At 41.2% G+C, this 24,433-nt stretch overlaps 1 protein-coding gene across 1 annotated transcript in view; it reads right to left on the bottom strand.

Annotated features, from left to right (window-relative positions):
• The window catches only part of UGCG (UDP-glucose ceramide glucosyltransferase), a 38,488-nt gene extending 21,649 nt beyond the window's left edge, over positions 1-16,839 (bottom strand). Inside the window, exon 1 of the mRNA XM_081574555.1 lies at positions 16,324-16,839. Within this exon, the coding sequence (XP_081430681.1) occupies positions 16,324-16,421 (98 nt within the window). The 5' untranslated portion in view covers positions 16,422-16,839. The remainder of the gene's footprint in view (positions 1-16,323) is intronic.
• Between the last annotated feature and the right edge of the window lie 7,594 nt (positions 16,840-24,433).

Below are 24,433 nucleotides of genomic sequence, written 5' to 3'. Positions count from 1 at the left end.
TCTGCTGGTCTCTAGTGACCTAGAGATGATGACAAGCCTGAGACAGGAATGATTGAAAACCTGTTCTGAGAATCTTGTAGAAATATGGAATCTTTGAAAGGCAAAGTAGAAAACTCCTGGTCCATAGAGGAAAGATGGGGATGCTGCTTCAATTGGATTCAGTCCAAAATATAATGGAATAAAGCATAAGGTCTTCCTGGAAAAAACCTAACTATGTGGGTTTTGGAACTCAGAATCCAGAACACAAACTGCAGGTGTTGCTTGAACAACACGCAAGAGATGGAATGAGAGACCATCATATATGACCATGAATACATGAAAAGAACCACATAACATCTAGAAATGAAAATGGTGGTCACTGACATCAAAAACTCAACAGACAGGTCATAGAGAAGTTGCATACACACAGTTCAAAAAACAACTGGAGAACTGGAATCAGATTGGAAGAAATTATCCAGATTACAGCACAGAGAGACCAAGAGGCAAAGAAACTGAAATCATGAAAGGGTTTGAGACACGGATGACGGAGTAGGAAGTCTAAAACCCCAGTAGTTGTTATCTATTAGTTCTAGTGTGTGATCATTAAGTGCTATTAAACTAACAAAACATCCATATAAGGTGATGGCCAACTACAGAGAAACCTAGCCCACTAACACACTGCATTTGGGGAGGCTTTAGATTAAAAACAATAATTTAAACTGCTAAACAGTCTAGTATTGACTCTATTTTTCCCTTTTTCCCCTTTGTGTTCATTAAGACATTTTACTAATGCTAATAGATTTACATAATGCTAATATAGATATACCTCCTATCTTTTCATATCAAGAATGAAGCATTTTAACAAAGATAGGCTGACTTGCCAAACCACCATGAAGCCTTCTCTAGGTTTATGGTAAAGTGAACTGCTGATAAGCACTATGTCTGAAATTTCTACTCAAGATTATTATAAGTCCAACTATATTACAGGGCCTTTAAAAAATTCTAATTTGTGCCTCCTCCCAATACCTATGTATGTATCTAGCCCTCTCCCTCCCTTCTCCCCTCCTTACATTTTCTTTCCACACCCCCAAGGGATCATCTTGCTGTATGCCAGCTAGGATACCAGGATACTACTCTGGAGAGCATTGTTTTGACTTAGGTAATACAACACACTATGCCAAAGCCTTTGACTGTGTGGATCACAGTAAACTGTGAAAAATTCTGAAAGAGATGGGAATACCAGATCACCTGACCTGTCTCTTTAGAAACCTGTATGCAGGTTAAGAAGCAACAGTTAGAACTGGACATGGAACAACAGACTGGTTCCAAATAGGAAAAGGAGTACGTCAAGGCTGTATATTGTCACCCTGCTTATTTAACTTATATGCAGAGTACGTCATGAGAAATGCTGGGCTGGAGGAAGCACAAGCTGGAATCAAGATTGCCAGGAGAAATATCAATAACTCAGATATGCAGATGACACCACTCTTATGGCAGAAAGTGAAGAATAACTAAAGAGCCTCTTGATGAAAGTGAAAGAAGAGAGTAAAAAAGTTGGCTTAAAGCTCAACATTCAGAAAACTAAGATCATGGCATCCGGTCCAATCACTTCATGGCAGATAGATGGGCAAACAGTGGAAACAGTGGCTGACTTTATTGTTCTGGGCTCCAAAATCACTGCAGATGGTGCTTGCAGCCATGAAATTAAAAAATGCTTACTCCTTGGAAGGAAAGTTATGACCAACCTAGATGGCATATTAAAAAGCAGAGATATTACTTTGCCAACAAAGGTCCATCTAGTCAAGGCTATGGTTTTTCCAGTGGTCATGTACGGATGTGAGAGCTGGACTATAAAGAAAGCTGAGCGCCGAAGAATTGATGCTTTTGAACTGTGGTGTTGCAGAAGACTCTTGAGAGTCCCTTGGACTGCAAGGAGATCCAACCAGTCCATCCTAAAGGAGATCAGTCCCAGGTGTTCATGGGAAGGACTGATGTTGAAGCTGAAACTCCAATACTTTGGCCACCTCATGTGAAGAGCTGACTCATTTGAAAACACCCTGATGCCGGGAAAGATTGAGGGCAGGAGGAGAAGGGGACGACAGAGGATGAGATGGTTGGATGGCATCACCAAGTCAATGGACATGAGTTTGGGTGGACTCCGGGAGTTAGTGATGGACAGGGAGGCCTGGCGTGCTTTGGTTCACAGGATCGCAAAGAGTCGGACACAACTGAGTGACTGAACGGAATACAACACACACATACAATCACCTAGTACTCTGCTGTGCACACAGTGGTGCTCTGTGACTACTAAGCGTTCCCTTACTGAATAAATCTCTTTTGATTCCAAATGTGTATCAGACATTATCCTACGCACTGGTGAGAACATGATGAGCAAAAAAGTGTTAGTCGCTGAGTCGTGTCCAACTCTCTGCAACCCCCTGTACTGTAGCCCCCCAGGCTCCTCTGTCCATGGAGTTCTCCAGGCAAGAACACTGGAGTGGGTAGCCGCTCCCTTCTCCGGGGGATCTATCAAACCCAGGTATCCTGCATTGCAGGCAGATTCTTAACCCTCTGATCCACCAGGGAAGCCCAAGGCACACTCCATACTGTCAAGGCATTAGGGTTTAACAGGGGCAGTGCCCACATACAGAAGTCTTTTCTACTCACAGAAATGATGCTGATGAGCACTTTGGCCGTGGCCGTGGCCGGTGTGTTGGAAGCCAATCTGTGCTTTTCAAATTATGAACAACAGCCCATTTACCCGGAGTCTCAAAAGTGGCTTGAATGCTGGCATCCCCCAAGGGGGCCAGTTTTGTGAGTGGCTTTGACAGAGCCCTGTAAGGTTTCCTGGTTTCAAAGCAGTTTTTAAGGATCTCAGGTCAGGGTTTCTGCATTACCTAGATGGCATAAATGTGAGCTTACAGCCCCCACACCTTGCACAAGATTTCCTGTGGGTGCCTGTTTCCACCCTTAGCCTGATCAGGTGATTTGCTTCCTTCCAGGATCCTGGGATCCTTTTTCAGTTTCAGGTGCCACCCTGGGAATCTGCTTCTACCTTCCCCTCATGCATTTGGCTTGCAACCTTGATGTTTTTGTAGGGGAGTCAGGGAGTACTTTTTTTTTGCTACATAACACATAAAGTCACATGAAAGTACACAGCTCACTGAATTTTCTCAATGTGAAATACCCATGGAAACAGTAGCCAGATCAAGAAACAAAGTCTTACCAGGACCCCAGAAGTCCGTGTATGTCCCCTTCTACTAACTACCCTCTCCTCAAGGTAACCACTATCCTGACTTCAAGGACCAGAGACTAATTTTGCTGGCTTCGAAACCTATCTAAATGGAGTCCCGTAGGATGCACTCTTCTGCATCTGGCACCTGAAGACACACTACAGTAGGCTGTTGAGTCTCCAGGGTCCAACAAAACAATGATACATAGTGTGTTTTCAAAATTTTTTAATTTTATTTTTTAATTGAAGTAGAGTTGATTTACAGTGTTGTACCAATCTCTGCTTTATAGCAAAGTGACTCAGTTATAGGCAAATTGACATTCTATGCATTTTTTTTTTAAGTTAAATAAATGAAGAGTAAAAAGTGGTTGGCTAAATACAGTTGGAAGAAATGGTAGTCTAGAGAGAAAAACATGCGAGCCATCCACAGTTTAGTAAATACTTAGGCTCTCCTAGGTGGAGCATGCCATTAGCAGTTAGTTACAAATCAATATAACTAATATTTACATAACTGGTAATGCATGAAGAAGACCAAGAGTGGAAAGAGCCAGGAAGAAAGTGAAGCCACAGAAGGGTTTGTTAGGCTGGGCTGTTTTCTGTTTGAACGGGTTCAAGAAACAATAACACTGAATGCTGCCGAGAGGACAAGGTAAGAACTGAAATGTCCACTCGAATGTGTGAACACTGGTGACCTCTGGGCAAGGGGCAGATCAATACAAATGGTTGAGAAGCAAATGAATGAGAGGTGAGTGGTGATAACAGTGAATAAACACTAGTTTCTCCCAAAATCTGACAGTGAAAAAAGGCCAAAGTTAGGAACCAGATGGAGAAGAGTTTTTCGGTTTAATTTTTACTTATTTTTAATTTTTAAAACTTGAGTACAAATGGTTAGCAGAAAGAGCTAGTCAAAAGGTAAATAGAGAGGAAATAAAAACTAAGGAATGACCGGAGAAGATCCACAGTGTGAAGTAGGAGTTAAGGTAATGTAGCAAGGATGGGGGGGTAAGATGGTGAAGATTTAGAAGAGGTGCTGCCAGTCATGGGTGTCAGAGCTAAAAACGGAAACAAAGTATTGTCAGATGCCAGCACTGGCTCAGAGGTGCGATCTGAGCCCATGAATGTATAGTAGTTCAATCCACGTGACTGCATGATTATCTCCATTTTCAGAATCCTGAAAATGGAGAACCTATAAATCATGAGATAGATTCAGGATAACTGGGCAGACTGATCCAAGGGAAGGCAAGGGCAAGATGAGGAATTGAACTGTAGCAGAGAATTCAGTGAAGCCAAGAAGTAGCACAAGGATAAATAGCCCAGGGCAACCATTCTCAGCCTTGACTATTGAAGAAAATCACCTAGGTGTGTGTGTAAATTCCTTACTGAATCTCTTGAGCTGAGGCCCAGGCAGCAGCATGTTTTTTTTTTGTTTTGTTTTTTAAAATCTTCTCCAGTGACTCCAATGTGCAAAGTTGAGACCATGGGCCTAGGAAGTCTGAATACTGTAAGAACAGAAGAAGGCAGAGATGGAAACTCTCAGGAAGATCAGCTGTTACAGGACGGATGGAAAACAAGAAGCCTCCAAGGAGCCGTACAAGTTGGGGAAGGGTGGGAGAAGAGAGAAAGAATGGGGCTGTCTCCATAGTGATCTACATGTTGCCAGTTATCAAAAACTTAAGATTCAGAGCAACTGGAGAAATTTCCATACAAATATTCTATCCCTATGGATTACTTCCGGGGTTGCTTCTAGGTTACCACCATCAGTATATACAGCATGTTGGTTTAAGTAGTGAATGCATGTGTGCATTTGCGACCCCATGAACTGTAGCCCACCAGGCTCCTCTCTCCATGGAATTTTCCAGGCAAGAATACTGGAGTGGGTGGCCATTCCCTTCTCCAGGGGATCTTCCCCTGATTCACGGATCAAACCTGCGTCTCCTGCGTTGGCAGGCAGATTCTTTACCACTGAGTCCACTAGGAAGGTCACAGTGAAGTTTAAGAGCCATGGCTGGAGGGAGACTGTCTAGATTTCTGTACCAGCTTCACAGCTAACTAACTGTGTATCCCTTTATCTCTTTATCTCAAGTTGCTCTTGTTTTTTAAAGCATGGATAAGAGCACTTACTTCATAAAGCAGTTGTGAGAAATAGATGAGATTAAGCCACAAAGTAAACATTCAGGGATAGCTATTACTAGTAATTTTTCAAAAAGAACATTTTCCACTAAATGTAACTCCTCTGAAATATCATAGTTCTGATTAGAGATTTAGAGATAGCAAACACTGATGCAATGTATATAACCGAAAAAGAAGGACTGGAAATTCCTATACTTAAAAGTTATTTCATATATGTTTAAAGAGTAATCATTATGTTGGTTTTTCTTTTTAAAGATAAAGCCAATCCTTACATATTAAGAAAAATTAAAAGGTGGGGGGTGGGGGCTTCCCTGGTGGTTCATTGGTAAAAAATTCACTTGCCAATGTAGGAGACATGGGTTTGATCCCTGATATGGGAAGATCCCACATGCTGTGGAGCAACTAAGTCCATGCATGCACCACAACTACTGAGCCTGTGCTCTAGAGCCTGGGAGCTGCAACTTCTGAAGCCCGAGCACTCTAGAGCCCACGCTCCACAACAAGAGAAGCCACCACAATGAGAAGCCCAGACGCCACAACCAGAGGGCAGCCCCCACTAGTGACAACTAGAGAAAACCCTGTGTAGGAATGAAGACCTAGCACAGCTAAAAAGAAATTAATAAATAATTTTTTTAAAGTGAAAAAATATTTTTTAAAGTGCAAAAAAAAAAAACCCCAAAGGGGCAAAGGGAATCATTAAAAATCCCAAATCATGATTAAAACAGAATAAATCAGAACATGGGATAAAACATTTAGTGCAAAGTATTAATATATACCATATTTAAGTTAAAATTATATTCAAGGTTAAAATTACACTCAAAATTTAGGAACCAATTTAAAGTTCTATAGGTATAATCCAAAAGTGTAGAAACAATGCAAGTGTGAGAGTGAGAGACTTTAAATGACACAAATTATTATTGCCTAAAAATGACCTGTTACTGTTTTCTTAGGTGAGCTCCCCTTTAAGACTATTAAAAGGGTTCTCCGCAGGGCAGAGGTGTTGGCTTCTCGAAATTTCTCCACGCTCAGAGCCTGACTCAGAATGTTGGATTCTGCAGTCACAAGAATCCCCCTTGCTAGATGAAGAGACTGTCACCCTCAGAACTGAGAGGCAGAGGCATGATAATTTCCACAATGCAGCAGGTACAAGACAAAAAGTGACCACTGGTTACTATATAATTCAATCAATACCGCCTTCTATCATGGAGATATTTTGAGACATTCCAAAGGAGTCTATTCTGTTTGGCTGGTCATTCAATCACTACACCTAACACAGTCCCCAAAACAAAGACTACAATGCAGCCTACCTCCTGGGGAGAAAACACCCCTGCCCACAGCTTCTAATACCTGGAAAGTTCTCATCAGTGGCAGCATATCCGAGGCACTGTGACCACCAGATCCAGAGTCTGGGATTTTAATACTATTCTTAAGTTCTCTTGAAACAGAATCTCCCCTCCTAACACCTGTCCATTTAATTGTCAGACATTTGATTTTATTACATTTTCAGGAACACATTAAGAAAGAAAGAGAAAGGGATATACCATGTATATGTTAGTCAATGGTTTGATTGGCTTCGTTTTTGAAGAACAAAATGATCTTGAAACTAAGGGAACAACTGGGGAAGACCGGAAAGTATGGTAAATTTTCAGTACATGTCATTTTCCCAAGGCATTCTTTCTAAATGACATTTTAAATTGAGAGCTGGAGTCATTCCTCCGTCAAAAAGAAGAAAAAAATTGAATTCATGTAACTAAGGCCTGTCACTGTCAAGGACAGGGAGGGGGGTACTCACAGCAAGCTGCTGCAGGGCAGCACCTACCAGCTACAAGGCCAGGGAACAGAAGGGCAGGTACCATCTGGGGTGCCTCTCAGAGTCCCAGTTACTTCAGTCCAAAAGGTCAGGGGAGATGAATCACAGGCAGACAGAGGCCTACAGGGTCTTGCTTTCTATTGTGAGCTAAAAGGACATCTCTTCAGAGAACACTTCAAAGAACTCCAACGGATGGTAAGGAGTATTCGGGAACATTCTTCTGGACGCTCCGGCTTGATGAATCTTACTTGCCTCTCTGCACGAGAGTTTTTTGACTTGTGAACTGATGGGGTGGCCGTGCTTTTCCTCGTTGATTTTCATTTTCTAACATCTCAGTCTCTAAAACTGTTACTGTCCTTTCCATCATTTTGGCTTCCTGTTTTATCCTTTGAATCTTTTAGTCCCCTTTTGGCCCCTCCCCAACAGTTTGTTTAATGGCTGGCACTATTTCAAAATAATTTATTTTATGGTTTTGTATTCAAATTGAGTTTTGAGCAGGAGGGGGGCCTGGAATGAAGCGAGACTTCTGGGAGAGAGGACGGGCTGTGCTCATCCCCTTTCACCAGCCCCTGGCTGCTGCTGCCCATGGGATTTCCCAGGCAAGAATACTGGAGTGGGTTGCCATTTCCTCCTCCAGGGGATCTTCCCCGCCCAGGGATCGGACCCACATCTCCTGTGCAGCAACCTTAAGACAGCACTACACCTACCAGAAGTGAGGCACAAGAATTTCCCTCAAAGCTTCTAAGGAGAAGATAGATTCCTTGAGGGAAAAGTTCACCTTGCTTAACAGCCCCAGACTGTGTTGTTTTTACAGCTCTCCTGTGCAAATCAGTTGAAGAGATTTATCTGACACTGGGAATTTTCTCCTTTGCTCCATGACATCAAGCTTGTTAACATTTCATGTGAAATTAAGTTAAGTGCTTGATCAGCAGATCCCATACTTCATATAGTCCATCCCAGCAATTCCAAATGATAAAAGGCTTCTTTTGTTGTTGTTTTTAGCTATGAATGTGCTCTAGAAGGTTGTTACTGTGTCTATGATCAGTAAGTGTCATGATTAATGTTACCTCCATATAGCATTTATCTTCAAAAATGGTACTGCAGCAAAATGGGCTTCATTAGCAAAGCACACCACATCACAAAACACACCTTCTGGTGCAACATTAACTCTGTAGACATAAGATCCCCCAGAGAACATGGAACAACCCATCAGTGAGTTACCTTTATAGGAAAACAAAAACTATTTCCATTGGACAACAGACTTGTACACTATAGAACATAAAAGATTCCGTCACCAGAAAAAACGAGGAGACCTTTGTTAATTTTGTTCCCCCTCCTTCCCCCCCAAAACAACCCACTAACCCTTCGGTAACAAAAGAGCTAGCCAGAGTGTGTGGGAAATAGAGCAACGTATTTTGCTAATATCAACAAGTAGCTTTGTATTTCCCGAAGGGTAGAGCCAAGTGTACAGAATATTGAAGGCATGACAGGTATTCCCTTTGGAAAACCCTGGGGGGATATTCAGATCTAACAAGTAATTTGTAGGTGAACATGTGATTGGGCTTCCCTGGTGACTCAGATGGTAAAGAATCAGCCTGCAATGCAAGAGACCTGGGTTTGATCCCTGGGTTAAGAAGATTTCCTGGAGAAAGGAATGGCAACCCACTCCGGTCTTCTTGCCTGGGGAATTCCATGGACCAAGGAGGCTGGTGTGCTACAGTCCATGGGGTCCCAAAGAGTTGGACACAACTGAGCACAATCAGGATCATGTGAGTGATATGGCGCTGTTTCTATTTTAACCCACAATCAGAAACAGTGAGAAAAAGATTCCATTTGGTCCAATTCATTTCATGAAAAGCCACGGCCACTGAATTCGTCCCAAGTTCTGTCCATCTACCTGGAATTACAATGGCCAAATAACACTAAGTTAGTAAGAGAACAAAAATCCCGCCATTACTACTGGGAAAAAAATAAAAGATTATTCATTCGACATGCAATGATCAGCTGCCGAGTAGCACTGAAGATACAATAGTAAATAAGACACCTCCCCACTCCCCAAAGTTTATAATCTTAAGTGGGGAAAGAGACAACAGAACACATAGTTTTTTAGATGGGTAAATTCAAGATACTATGGAAGGACATAAGAGGGGGTGCCTAACCCAGTAAGGAGCTAAAGCTGAATGAGGAAGAGTTATTAAAACAAAAAGGAAGGGAGGGAAGAAAGAAAGGAGAAAAATGGAAAAAAGGAAAGAAAGAGAATTCTAAAAAAAATTACATTGCACATTCAGAGGAATGCCAGTAATTCAATGTGGCTGGAGAAACAGGCAAAGGAGATGGCTCACCTCCTCAAGAATTACGTCTTGTTAAGGAGTTTGAATTTGAACCTGAAGAAAGTGGGGAACCTTGGTAAGATTTTAAGCACATGATCCAAGATTGCTGCTCCAGAAAGATTAGGCTACAATAAGAAAAACAAAGTAGATAAAGAGCAGAGCTGTAGGTAAGGATACCAGAGAGTAGAGATAGTTCAATAATCTAGGGTAGAGATAATATATACTGAACTAATTGTCACCCTGCTTATTTAACTTATATGCAGAGTACATCATGAGAAACGCTGGGCTGGAGGAAGCACAAGCTGGAATCAAGATTGCCAGGAGAAATATCAATAACCTCAGATATGCAGATGACACCACCCTTATGGCAGAAATGAAGAAGAACTAAAGAGCCTCTTGATGAAAGTGAAAGAGGAGAGTGAAAAAGTTGGCTTAAAGCTTAAAGTTCAGAAAACTAAGATCATGGCATCTGGTCCCATCAGTTCATGGCAGATAGATGGGGAAACAGTGGAAACAGTGTCAGACTTTATTTTGGGGGGCTCCAAAATCACTGCAGATGGTGATTGCAGCCATGAAATTAAAAGACGTTTACTCCTTGGAAGGAAAGTTATGACCAACCTAGATAGCATATTTCGGAGAAGGCAATGGCACCCCACTCCAGTACTCTTGCCTGGAAAATCCCATGGACGGAGGAGCCTGGTAGGCTACAGTCCATGGGGTCGCTAAGAGTCGGACACGACTGAGTGACTTCACTTTCACGTTTCCCTTTCATGCACTGGAGAAAGAAATAGCAACCCACTCCAGTATTCTTGCCTGGAGAATCCTAGGGATGGCGGAGCCTGGTGGGCTGCCGTCTATGGAGTCACATAGAGTCGGACACGACTGAAGCGACTTAGCATAGCATAGCATAGATAGCATATTTAAAAGCAGAGACATTACTTTGCCAACAAAGGTCCGTCTAGTTAAGGCTATGGTTTATCCAGTAGTCATGTATGGATGTGAGAGTTGGACTATAAAGAAAGCTGAGCGCCGCAGAATTGCTGCTTTTGAACTGTGGTGTTGGAGAAGACTCTTGAGAGTCCCTTGGACTGCAAGAAGATCCAACCAGTCCATCCTAAAGGAGATCAGTCCTGGGTGTTCATCAGAAAGACTGATGTTGAGGCTGAAACTCCAATACTTTGGCCACCTCATGCGAAGAGTTGACTCATTGGAAAAGACCCTAATGCTGGGAAGGATTGGGGGCAGAAGGAGAACGGGACGACAGAGGATGAGATGGCTGGATGGCATCACTGACTCGATGGACATGGGTATGGGTAGACTCCGGGAGTTGGTGATGGACAGGGAGGCCTGGCGTGCTGCGATTCATGGGGTCGCAACGAGTCAGACACGACTGAGCGACTGAACTGGACTGAACTGGACTGAACTGAATGATATAGGTAGGAAAAGGAAGGAATGATGAATTAAGAGAACTACCACTAAATAGTAAATTTCCATTTTGCTTTTTTTTTTAATGTCCATTTTGCTTTTTAAGGCTATCACAATATCGTCCAATTCCATAACTCCCCAAGGCTCAGGTTCAAGGGGCTGAACTACCTGATTCATGCACCCAAAAGTGGTTTGGGCAGCAATGGCCCTGACTGAGCAACATCTGTTCAAAGTCCAAGTGCATCCTCAGGACTAAACCCAGAAAATAAGCTCTCCTCGATTTACACTCTACTAAGGCTCAGAACACCATACATTTAAAGCCAAAATAAAAAAATCGTATTATCTAAAAATAATATCTGAAATGCTAAAATTCACATTAAAAGTACAATTACTTTCTGACAGGCAGTTTATCACAGTTATCCTGATACAGTGAGTATTTAAACTCTACTCAAAAATTGTGCAGCAGGTTTAAAAGTTGTTATACTAGAAAAATTAGGAAAGGCAGAATTAACTTGAGAAAAAAAATCTTCAAGAAAAGAACGTTCAGTAGAGGGCAGTTAACATTGATGGATACAAGAAGTATTGCCACCGTACCGTGGCACCTCCAGTCAATTAATAGAAAACAAAAAGGCTATCACTAAACATTAGGATACCACACATAAAGGGGAAAAAATGATTAAGTCCAAGGAGTGAGAAAGATGGGGAGCTAAGAGGAGAAAAAAGCAAGGTATCTTGCTTAGAAACTCTTATCTAGCAGAACGGTTCCTAATAGCTAAAGAAGGAAGAAAAAAAATTGGTCCCAGACTTTTGTATGAATTCGCCACAGTCCCCCAGCTATCAAACCACACGAGGTCTCAACAAAAGAGAAAAAATTTCATAAAAAAATCACTTAACTAACTCTGCCTACAGAGGATATAATCATTAGTTTCTTTCTTTTTTTTTTTTTTAAGAAAACAATCTTCAAAATAAGAGTCTTGAATTTCAAATGCTCTAATCTAAAAGTTATCTTTAACCTTATAAGGGGAATTCCCTGGTGGTCCAGCGCCTTTACTGTCATGGGCCTGGGGGTTCAATCCCTAGTCAGGAAACTAAGATCCCACAAGTTGTGTGTGTGTGCATGGGGGGGAGGGGGGAGTGGGAGTGCATACAGAGACATTTTAGGCAAAATTCCACAAATGTCTGCCATCTAAACTATGTTATGAAATGATTAGGCATCAGTCAATATTAATTCTGGAAAAGAGCAAAGCAGTAGGTAAACATACCAGTGAGCAGAGAAAGTTTTAAAATATTGAAAATAATGGTTCTCTAGTTATAAATCACCTCAATTTTTAAAACTGTAAGCTTATACGATTTATAAGATATTTATGAAATCAGAGCAAAAAATGTCATTGAACAATTGTTCACTGTATTAATTACATTCTTCTCCATTTTAAAAACACAGGCCAATACTTGGTTTTTTAATCTCCTTTTAAGAAGCTACAATAGAACATTGGATCCAGATTAACTAGATACCATTACATATTGTATTTAATTGTAAAAAAATTACCATGGGTTTTTAAAAAATGTTCTATTGTTTTGTTTTTTTAGCAATTTCACTGCAATGTTTGTATTACTTAAATATTTTTAAACATTAGTAGCTCACAGATTATGCTCCTTAATCTGACACCCAGATATGGAACCACATTAAGGTTTGATAGTAGGCTCCATTTCCACCAGTTGCAGGCACAAGGTTTTAGGAGGGGCATTGACTAAATCTGGCTATTTTAACTTATTTATACTTTACCATATTCAAAAAGGATTTGAGAGGATACAGACGCATGTTCAGGAAATATATTTTTCAATAAAATACAGAATGCTTAGCATAAAATTTTAACCAAAATATCACTGCCAATATTCTTTAGCCTTGCTTGTCAAAATGTTAAGAATATCAAAATGTTGAGATTATCAAACCTCCAAATTTACTAAATACAGTAGAGAGAAGGAGAGGACAAACCCTTAGTGCTCTGCTTGAAAACAACTCAAACTGGAAAGTATCTTCACTTCAGTAAGAAAGGAATCAAATCAAAAGTAAATAATTTTGAAGGCGGGATGAGATCAAAGGAACTTAATTTTTAAAAAGGCAACATATAATTTATACATAAATTAAGCTGTTGATTATTTACTTCATGTTCTTTTACCTATTTCAGAAAAATATTCTGAAGATTCCTACTAATTTGTTATAAACTAATTGCATTTTCTTTGTTCTATTTTCATTGAACTTTTCTGGATCCTGTTACTGTCAATATAAAAGGTAACTTTGTGGAGCATTAAAAAAGAAATACAAAGACTCTACTGTATCTTAACTAAAGTTTGTGCTATTCTCAAAAACTGAAAGTATTTTAAATAAAAAGGTATTTAAAAATTTTTTTCAGTTTATTATTAAATACAAAATAACCTAAAATAATTCTGGAGTTGTCATAGTCTAAGAGTATAAACACTCTCAGATGGTTACTTGAAGTATTAAGCTATTTTACTAGTGTTAAATAAGTGTGACTTTTAGGTGGCACAGTGGTAAAGAATTCACCTGTCCATGCAGGAAATGCAGGAGACAAGGGTTTGATCCCTGGGTCAGGAAGGAACTGGCAACCCACTCTAGTATTCTTGTCTGGAAAACTCCATGGACAGAGGAGCCTGGTGGGCTACAGTCCACAATTGTCACAAACAGTCGGACAGGACTGAGCATGCACAAATACACCCACACATCATAGAGAGAAGGTGTCCCATCACAGTCCTATGTTGAAAGAAGGCAACTTTCTTCAAGTTGGGCTGTGAATTTAACAGTTACAATTTAAATACAAGATTACTTAGAGTCTGAAGGGGAAAAGGTTCTAAAGTTCAAGTAAAAATGTATAGAAAGTCATAAAAATTTACAAAAGAATAAGGAGGGGCCGGCCTTGCCAAGTAACACTGTAATAAAGGTAATAACACTTCACTAAAACAGTGGATACCAGTACACTTTATAAGGGATGAAGTGTTAAAAAAAAAACAAAAACAAGAAAACTCAAAGTACTAAAAGAGATATTATATAATAGTTAGGGGAAATGGAAAAGATAAAAAATTTTACCAGTCGGGGTCGGCTGGCGGGGGTGGGGGGGGTGGGAGACAAGACTACCTAAAACACAGAGACACACACACTTATCTACATGTGAAATATATGTACAAAGTTGAAAGACAAAAAACAAGTTGGGAAAAAACCACAGCATATCACAGAACAATCTTCCTATGAAAAATATTAGCACAGCAATAGATTGCACAAGCAAAAGATTTATGAATATGAAATTTACAGCTAGCTGTAACTGGCATTAAATATATGAAAAACATTCAATGAAATCAGTAATTAAAGGAATGAAAATAAAAAAACAGAGAACAGTAAAAACCCTAATACTTAGTAAGGGGAAATGGGGATCATCATACAATGTTACCAGGAACAGATACAACCTTTCTGTAGGGTAATATGTATCCAAGTTTAAAATGTGCACCACTTCTGGTCCAATAATTCCTCTTTCAAAATGTAAACTAAGGAGATCATCTCTCAAAGATGGAAGCCATTCATCACAGTGTTGTTTGTAATGGTGACAAACTGAAAGTAGCCTAAACGCCTACCAATAATAATAATGAACACATATCAGTGCCTCATAAACAAAAATGTCATGCATCTATTAAAAACGATTGAGAGATCATACATTTATTGACATGAAAAAATTACTCATGACATTTTACATGGAAGCTCCATAAGAGCAGAGGCCTTGGATATATTGTTTTTCAATCTTATTTCCAGCACCTAGAACAGTGCCTTGTACAAAAGAGCTTCCTATAAAGTATTTATTAAATAGATGAATTTTAAAGCTGGTTACAGAACAATCATGGTATGGTCTCTTCCTCATTCCTTCCTGACCTCCCTCCCTTCCTTCCCCTCCCCCTACAGAAATACAATCGGAAGGATAGTACAAAAGGTTGACAGGCAATGGAGTTTTGGTGCCTGTGTTTAACTTTCTTCTTTCTTCTTCTCTGTAGTGTAAATTCCCTATACAGTAAGCCTATTTTATTTCTATGATCAGATAAAGTAACAAAATTGCTTTTTAAGAACTCAAATATTTAAAATGAACTCCAGAATGTTCACTGCCTACAGCTCACCAACTCCAAAACTTAAACTCAACAGTATCCAAGAAGCATTTTTCTTTCATCTTCAAAGAAATACCAGCATGCCTTTACAATGTATCAGTAGTATCTTTTTCCACTACCAGGAAATGCCACACTATACCAATAAAATGCAGCATTTCTAAAAGGAAGAAGTACACTTTTTCTGCACTGAAAAGGGAAAGAAAAACTGTAAGTAATTAATTTCTTAAAGTCCTCCCCTCTCCTCTACTAACATATACCCTATTTTAAATGGTGGTAAAGATCACTATGCACAATCTTTTTTTTTTTTTCCATCTAAAAGTCTAGTGAATCCAAGAGTAATGGGCTGTGTCAATTCTTTCACTTCCTTACAAAGACTTTTTCCATTTTAAAGACATTCAAACAACGGAAATATCAAAAGTAGCTACACACCCTATGTCATATCCATCTCATTACCCGATTTTATTTCATAGTCTTTATCACTATCTGAAATAACCTTATTCGGATTTTAATTATGTCTCTCCCTTCTGGAATGTAAGCTCTATGAGGACAGGAATTCCGTCGTGCTTGCTACACTGTCTTCAGTGAATGGCATCTAATGAAAAGGTATGTGCGTGGGGGCGGGGGACCCAATCTAAACAAGACAAAACATAAGGAATTGGGGGGTGGGGAAGAACCACACTGAAATGTACAAGCTGACACGACTTAAGGTTACAACACCAGTTCAGAGGTTTGGTGGACGTTTTTCAACATGGACAGGTGCTTCACATCTATCTAAGGGCAGAGAGCTCATCCAGGAAGAAGAAAATCCACAGGGAGGTCTCCAGGTGGCTGCGTGCAGCTCCCAGAAGAGTGGAAACGATCATCATCATAATAGAAATGTGGCCCAGGTCGAGAGAGGAAAAAAAAAAAAACAATACACCATACATCCTGGCCCAGATGAAAAACCACATGAAACCGTAGCACAATCAAACCAAGCCAGCAACCTTCCGCCCTACACATAAAAAGAGTACAGTCTCTTTCCCCTGGCTGTGAAGTCGCCTGCCGCCCAGCCACCCCGTCACTGGCCACTTCTCTCTTCCAATGAAACCCCCGGCCCAGCTGATCCAAGGCTAGAGAGACTGAAAGGAAGAGTCTGAAAACTGACTGTCTCCACCCCCATCCGAGCCCAGTCTCGTCCAAAGCGAAATTCCTCCTACCCTCGCCTGTCCCCGAGGCCTGGACCCCGCCACGGGCTCCTGCAGCTGCCCCTCACTCACGTGTAGATGATGGCCATGAAATGCATCAGCCACAGCACCAAGAAGAGGACGAACCCGAAGACGGCCATTCCCTCCAGGGCCAGGTCCAGCAGCGCCATCCCCCGGCCCGGCCCGCTCCGGCCGCCGCAGCGGACAGCGCTCCCGCAGGAGGAGGACTGGGTGGGCGCCCAGCGCGGGGGCGCAGAAGAGGAGAGAAAGGTGGGGAGAGGAAGGGCCGGAGGGGGTGGGGGCGGAAGGGGCGGGCAGGGCCTGCGCGCCCTCGCCCGCGCGCCCTCGCTCGCGCGCTGGCCCCGGCGCGCTCGCGGATGCAGGCGGTGCGGTGGCCGCACTCAGTGGTCAGATTGGCCGTGGCCCCGCGCTCCCGCTCGCCTCTCCACCCGCTCGCAGCTGCCGGCCGGACCCCGCGCGCCTGCGCCGCCGCCTCCGTCGCCGCCCCGCCGCCTTCCCGCAGCCTCGGCGCCGGGCTCCGGGCAGCGCGGCTCCGCGCCCTGCTCTGCCGCCGCAGCTCCGCGCACTAATCGAAACCGGCGGCTGGCGCCCCGACTCCCCGGCGCACCCCGCCCCGCCCCGGCCCTCCGAAACCGCGGTCCCGCCCTCCGAGGGGCGGTGCGCGCCGCTCCTCTCCGCCCACCCTGCCGCCCTCGCGCTGGTGGCGTCACTGTCGTGAGCGCGCCCCTGGGAGGGTTCTTCTGGGTTTTCCTCTCGAGCCTCCGGCCGCCGCCCACCTCTCGGTGACCGGCGAATGCGACCTGGGCAGCCAGCCCTGCACCCCTGGGCCCGCCTCTGTCGGCCGAGCGCGACCCTGTGTCCAGCTCGGAGGACACTTTCCCTTTGTCCGGCTCTGGTGTTCCAGGGCGTCCTAGGAAAAGACCGGGGGTTCCAGGCAGCCCCGAGTTGTCTCGCAGTGCAACTTCCAAAGCTGTGTCCGCAGCCTCTGCGCCGGGCATTGCCCGGAGCGGCCCAGACCTTCCTCCAAGGCATGTTCCTGGGCTTCCGAGTGTTCCATTGCCTTCCTTCCTTGCTACTTTCAATGCTGTCGAGCCTTGGATCACAACGTACCGAGAGTGAAATCTTCTGCTTCACAGATCTCTAAGCAGCTTAGAAGCAGCATGTAACATACAAGAAATTCTCAAACTCAGGATGTAAAGGATCAGCTGATTCTGAAGTCCTCTAAGACTCCTGCCCAATATGATAGCCATAGGGGGCTATTGCGCGCTTGAAATATGGATAGTAGAAACTGAGTGAGTTGTGTTACGAATGTAAGTCATACACGTGCTATGAAGACGCCTCATTAATTTTATATTGGTTACAAATTTTAAGAACATTTTTGATACATTGAGTTAAATTATTAAAATCATTTCACTGTCTTTGCTGTTGTGTTTTAAATTCTGCTAGCTACTAGAAGATTTTAAGTTACACGGGAGGATAGCACTCTAAAATGGAAAGATGTGGCATTTTGGATAGTAAGGTAACCTAGTGTTTATCTTAATTTTAAATCAGTCCAGGGAGATGTCTTAATCTAGTACTAAACGTTTCTGTTTGTTTCTTTAGCCTAGATGAGTTTATATAGTTTTTTCATTGTTTTATGTTTAGACAGTGTTTATTATTTCAAATGATTTCCTTTTACATAATCCATGACTCCCTTGAGAGATTTCAGAATAGAATTCAATGTTGGAAAGAAGTTGTTTATCATTGTTATTTATATAGTTAATATTGATCGAATAAACTACCTTAATCTACAATTAAATGATAAACTACAATCAGAAAGGGGCTTCCCAGGTGGCTCAGTTATAAAGAATCCACCTGCATGCAGAACACAGGGTTACCCTGCATCGGAAAGATCCCCTGAAGAAGGAAATGGCAACCTACTCCAGTATTCTTACCTGGAAAACCTCATGGACGGAGGAGTTTGGCAGGCTACAGTCCATGGGATAGAAAAGATTTGTATATGACTTAGCGACTGAGTGTATGCACACATTCAGAAAAGAGTTTAAATTAATGTCTGCATTGAGAACCAATTCTGGATTTTCTGTATCCTTTGTTTTACCTGGGTAAAGTCAGTAAGAAAGAACAAGGCTTAGAAACCAGTCTTCATTGTTGAGGGTTACTGGTTGATAAAGTTATAGCCCAATAGTGTACTAGCATGGAAATAACACTGCAAGTGAAAATTTTAAAATGTCACTATTTTAGTTAATCGATTCTGACTTAAAAAGAAACATTTGAATACATTTTAATATTTCTGAAATGGAAATGGATCTCACAGTCAATGGCATCTTACAATTAATTGGTGTTATTTTTCTTAGTTGTATGTAAAATAATGCTGCATCTTACCATTAATGTACTCATATGATTAGATGAACTACATCAATTGGTCAGTTTAAGCATTTTGTGTTATTCTGCATTTATCCAAATTGTTTTTGGAACCTTACAACAAAGGATTTTATACAGTATAAATAATGACATGGAAAATGAAGCCAAAGAAAAGTGAAAGAATCAGATATTCTTAAGAGTTAACAGAATTCCTCTAAATGGGTGTAACCAGTAGGTAGGAGATTTGCTGTGTTGTACTTTAGCCTAGTTTAACTTAGTCTGTCCAAGCCTAGTTGATTTTAAAGGAGTAGCATTAGAATGTGTAATCCTAAGGTTATATAGGCTTCCCAGGTGGCGCTAGTGATAAAGAACCTACCTGCCAACGCAGGAGACATGAGACCAGGGTTCAATCCCTGAGTGGGGAAGACCCCCTGGAGAAGGGCATGGCAACCCACCCCAGTATTCTTGCCTTGAGAATTCCAGGGACAGAGGAGCCTGGCTGGCTACAGTCTGTGGGGTCACAAAGAGTTGGACACAACTGAGTGACTAACACTTTTATTTCACTTTCAACATTCTTTAGTTATGGTAAAAGTATAAATTTCTTCCATGTAGCATAGCAGCATAGAAGTTTAGTAAAAACCCTGTCCGCTGATCTTACTTTTGGCAGTTTACATTGTTTTGGTTGCTTGTCTAAAGGGCTCTCCTGTCTCTTCGAACACCAATTCTACCAAGTTAAGGGTCTCTGGTTTTTTTTCAGTGGCAATTTAGTGGCATTAGTGATTCAAATACATTTTTAAGGAGCAATGTTTTTAGAGATAAACAAAACCCAAATTTGACTGTCATTTAATGGCCATAGATAGTTTAGTTTTAAAACCTTAACAAGAAAAGGATTTAAAATGTCTAGTTCAACCATGTAGTTGGAACGCATTTTTGGTTTGAACCAAATCCAGACCAAAATAACTGTAGCTGATTCCAACTGAAATGAAATTATATTGGTTCTAGTTCTGTGTCCCAGAAAAGACAAGAACAGAGGCTGGGAGAACATAGGTACTTAAGTTAACTTAGAGCAATAAAACAAACTTTGGCAAGTTGATTGTTACACAGTGCCCCAAACTCCTATGTTTAAAAGTGCATTTACATTTTTAAAAGTAGTAATATTTTCAGTAATCAGGATTCTTAATTTCGATTGTGTCTAAGAAAAAAATCATATTTAGTGAGATTTCTAAAAAAAAAAAATCAAATTTAAAATGTGACACAAAAGCTATGCATAAAAGAGACACAGATGTCTAGAACAGTCTTTTGGACTCTGTGGGAGAGGGTGAGGGTGGGATGGTTTGGGAGAATGACATTGAAACATGTATACTATCATTTGTGAAATGAATCGCCAGTCCAGGTTTGATGCATGATACAGGGTGCTCGGGGCTGGTGCACTGGGATGACCCAGAGGGATGGGATGGGGAGGAAGGTGGAAAGGGGGTTCAGGATGGGGAAAACATGTCCACCCGTGGCAGATTCATGTCAATGTATGGCAAAACCAATACATTATTGTAAAGTAAAAAAAAAAAGCTATGCATACAGAAAAAAGACTAAAAGTGCATCAGACAATCAGTTATAACTACTTGTCTTTGAGAAATGAAATGTGTTGACTTTTTAAAATCTACCTTTTTATATTGTAGATTTTCTATATTGAGCATTATTATTTCCACAGAGAAAAGTGACCATTTTTTATTTTATAAATGAATTAATCAATGATGAAAAACATCACATAAAATTTGAAAATTTTTAAAATAAAAATTATGTGATACAATCACTTTGGAAGATAGTTTGACATTTACTTACAAAACTAAACATACTCTTAACCATACAATCTAGCAATCGCACTCCTTGTTGTTCAGTCAAATGAACTGAAAACATACTCGTACAAAAACCAGCACACAGATTTTCAGTTCAGTCCAGTCGCTCAGTCGTGTCCGACTCTTTGCGACCCCACGAATCGCAGCACGCCAGGCCTCTCTATCCATCACCAACTCCCTGAGTCCACCCAAACCCATGTCCATCAAGTCGGTGATGCCATCCAACCATCTCATCCTCTGTCGTCCACTTCTCCTCCCGCCCCCAATCCTACCCAGCATTAGGGTCTTTTCCAATGAGTCAACTCTTCGCATGAGGTGGCCAAAGTATTGGAGTTTCAGCTTCAACATCAGTCCTTCCAATGAACACCCAGGACTGATCTCTTTTAGGATGGATTGATTGGATCTCCTTGCAGTCCAAGGGACTCTCAAGAGTCTTCTCCAACACCACAGTTCAAAAGCATCAATTCTACGGCGCTCAGCTTTCTTCACCATCCAACTCTCACATCCATACATGACCACTGGAAAAACCATAGCCTTGACTAGACGGACTTTTGCTGGCAAAGTAATGTCTCTGCTTTTAAATATGCTATCTAGGTTGGCCATAACCTTCCTTCCAAGGAGTAAGCGTCTTTTAATTTCATGGCTGCAATTACCATCTGCAGTGATTTTGGAGCCCAAAAAGATAAAGTCTGACACTGTTTCCACTGTTTCCCCATCTATTTCCCATGAAGTGATGGGACCAGATGCCATGATCTTAGTTTTCTGAACGTTGAGCTTTAAGCCAACTTTTTCACTCTCCTCTTTCACCTTCATCAAGAGGCTCTTTAGTTCTTCTTCACTTTCTGCCATAAGGGTGGTGTCATCCGCATATCTGAGGTTATTGATATTTCTCCTGGCAATCTTGATTCCAGCTTGTGTTTCTTCCAGCCCAGCGTTTCTCATGATGTACTCTGCATATAAGTTAAATAAGCAGGGTGACAATATACAGCCTTGACGTACTCCTTTTCCTATTTGGAACCAGTCTGTTGTTCCATGTCCAGTTCTAACTGTTGCTTCCTGACCTGCATACAGGTTTCTCAAGAGACAGGTCAGATTTTCATAGCAGCTTTATTCCTAATTGCCAAAACTTCTCAGGTAAAGAACCCACCTGCCAATGCAGGAGACATAAGAGATGTGGGTTTGCTCCCTGGGTTGGGAAATCCCCTGGAGGAGAGCATGGCAACCCATTCCACTATTCTTGCCTGGAGAATCCCATTGACAGAGAAGCCTGGTGGGCTACAGTCCATAGGGTTGCAAAGAGCTGGACATGACTGAGGTGACTTAGCACAAATGCATGCACGCCAAAAGTTGGAAGCAACCAAGTTGTCCATCTATAGATGAATGGATAAATGTATTGTCTGGCCCATCCATACAGTGGAATATTTTTAAGTGCTAAGAAGAAATTAATTATCAAGTCATGAAAAGACATGGAGAACTTTAAATGCATTTTACTAAGTATAATAAAATAAGCCAGTCTGAAAAGGCTACACACTGTAGGATTACAACTATATAACATTCTGGAAAAAGCAAAATTATGGAGACAGTAAAAATGTCAGTGATTGACAGAAGGGAGTGAGTCAGGGGGTTCCCCCTTACTGAAACAGAGGCAGATTACAGAGGATTTTTATGGCAGTGAAACTATTCTGTATAATAATTCATGTATAACGGTAGATACATGTATTACACATTTGTCAAAAAATCACAGAATGTACAACACCAAGAGTGAACCCTAATGTAAACTATGGACTTAGGGTGACTGTGATGTGTCAATATAGGTTCATCAGCTACAACAAATATACTAGTCTGGGGCAAGGTGTTGACAGTGGGGAACCGTGCATGTGTTGGGTGGGAAGTATTAGGGAACTCTGTATTTTCTGCTCAGTTTTACTGTGTACCTAAAACTGCTTTAAAAAATAAAATCTATTAAAAAAAAATTAGTGAGTGCTACACATACACACACACAAAAGTATTGGAAACATTCCAAGTGTCTGAATTCATGAAATAAACTAGTTTGTCGTCACCTCCCAGGGCTTCCCATCTTCTAGGCAGTCAAATATTTGTTGAACAAATGAATTAGTTTATTTAAATGGATCTGCATTGAGAGAAATCACTAGAAACATTGCTCAACTTTCTCCTTTGTTTGCAAATGCTTTAAACATGTTTTTTTTTTTCTTTGTGGAAAAGAAATACACATTAACTACCCATGCCCTTCCTTCAGATTACAAAATTAGACCACAGAGTTAGGGTGAGAGTAACTACATATTAGTTCATCTAATCACAATCTGAAGACCTGCCCCAAAGCCCATGCTCTACTTGGCAGAGTCAACAGCATCATTTTTATGTCAATATTGGACATTCAATATTGAACAACAGGGGTCCACTTAGACACAGATTTCTTTTTTCAGTAAATACTACTACAGTGCTACATGATCTGATGTTTGAATGTGGTTAATGTGTTATGTTTAAAAGATAGGTTTACTGTAAATCTTCAGCCTTATTAAAAAAAAAAAAACTTCTTTAAAAAGTAAAAAGTGATCCTCTAGAAATTGGGTAAATTTGAAGTTTCAAAAACCAAAGTTAAAATCAATTGATTCTACAAATTTGTTGTGCTAATGCCCAAAGAAACAATGTAATTCTTGGCCTTCCCCCCATCCCCTAAGCCTGTTTGAAATTAGTAGAAAAAAATGCTTTATCTACTTATCAGCTCAGGTGCTTAACCTACAGTCATTTTGTTACCCATTAAATTGTAACTTCATAAAGGCCTTCAGATCCTAAGATACTGTATCACGATGAATAGATTTCAAATGTACAAAGGTTCTGGGCAGATTGTCAGTTCAGGGCCTCATCTTGATAAACCACTGGTATAGTGTGTTGTATGTTACAGGTGTGGTCCAGGGTAGAGCCAAGAGTTTACTAGAGTTCATTTCATTCTCAGCTGTTTTGCTAACTGGTAATCAAATGACTAATTAAAATGTTAATTATACTCATTTCTTTTCAAATGCCATACTTGATTTTGTTTTAATCCATAGTGTGCTAGGTTGGAGAAGGCAATGGCACCCCACTCCAGTACTCTTGCTTGGGAAACCCCATGGACGGAGGAGCCTGGTAGGCTGCAGCCCATGGGATCGCGAAGAGTCGGAAACGACTGAGAGACTTCACTTTCACTTTTCACTTGCATGCACTGGAGGAGAAAATGGCAACCCACTCCAGTATTCTTGCCTGGAGAATCCCAGGGATGGAGGAGCCTGGTGGGCTGCCGTCTATGGGGTCGCACAGAGTCGGACACGACTGATGTGTCTTAGCAGCAGCAGCAGCAGCAGTGCTAGGTTGAAGCACTAATGTTCATTCCTAAAGGAAGCTAAATTCTAAAGATTTCCAAATGTATCCCATGTAAGTATCAATTATTTTTTCAAAATGTTTTTGAATTTGCTTTTTTTAAGATAGAGATTCATGACTCAATTCAATTATTTATTTAAACGTACAATGTCAAAACCTTCACCTACGCTTCATGTGTGTACATCTGTGTGTATGTAAATAAACTTGGTAGATTTATTGGAGAATTAGAGACAGAGACTGAGACTGAAATCTACTTCTCCCTTGGTATCAGTGGGTGATTATTTCTAGGACCCCCTCAGACACAAAAATCCACAAATGCTCAAGTCCCTTATATAAAATGACATAATGTTTGCTTATAACCAAACCACTACAGGTATGTATTATATAAGCATATACTTGTGTGGGCTTCCCAGGTGGCTCAGTTGGTATAGAATCCACCTGCAATGCAAGAGATGTGGGCAGACTCAGGTTCAATCCTCTGGTCAGGAAGATCCCCTGGAGGAGGGCATGCAACCCACTCCTGTATTCTTGCCTGGAGAATCCCATGGACAGAGAAGCCTGGCAGGTTACAC

This window comes from Giraffa tippelskirchi, chromosome 1, assembly GCF_054371585.1.
Source record: "Giraffa tippelskirchi isolate mGirTip1 chromosome 1, T2T-mGirTip1v1.2.pri, whole genome shotgun sequence".
Classification (NCBI taxonomy): Eukaryota; Metazoa; Chordata; class Mammalia; order Artiodactyla; family Giraffidae; genus Giraffa; species Giraffa tippelskirchi.
Note: the sequence above shows the minus strand (reverse complement) of the source record. Positions and strands in the feature narration are given on the sequence as shown.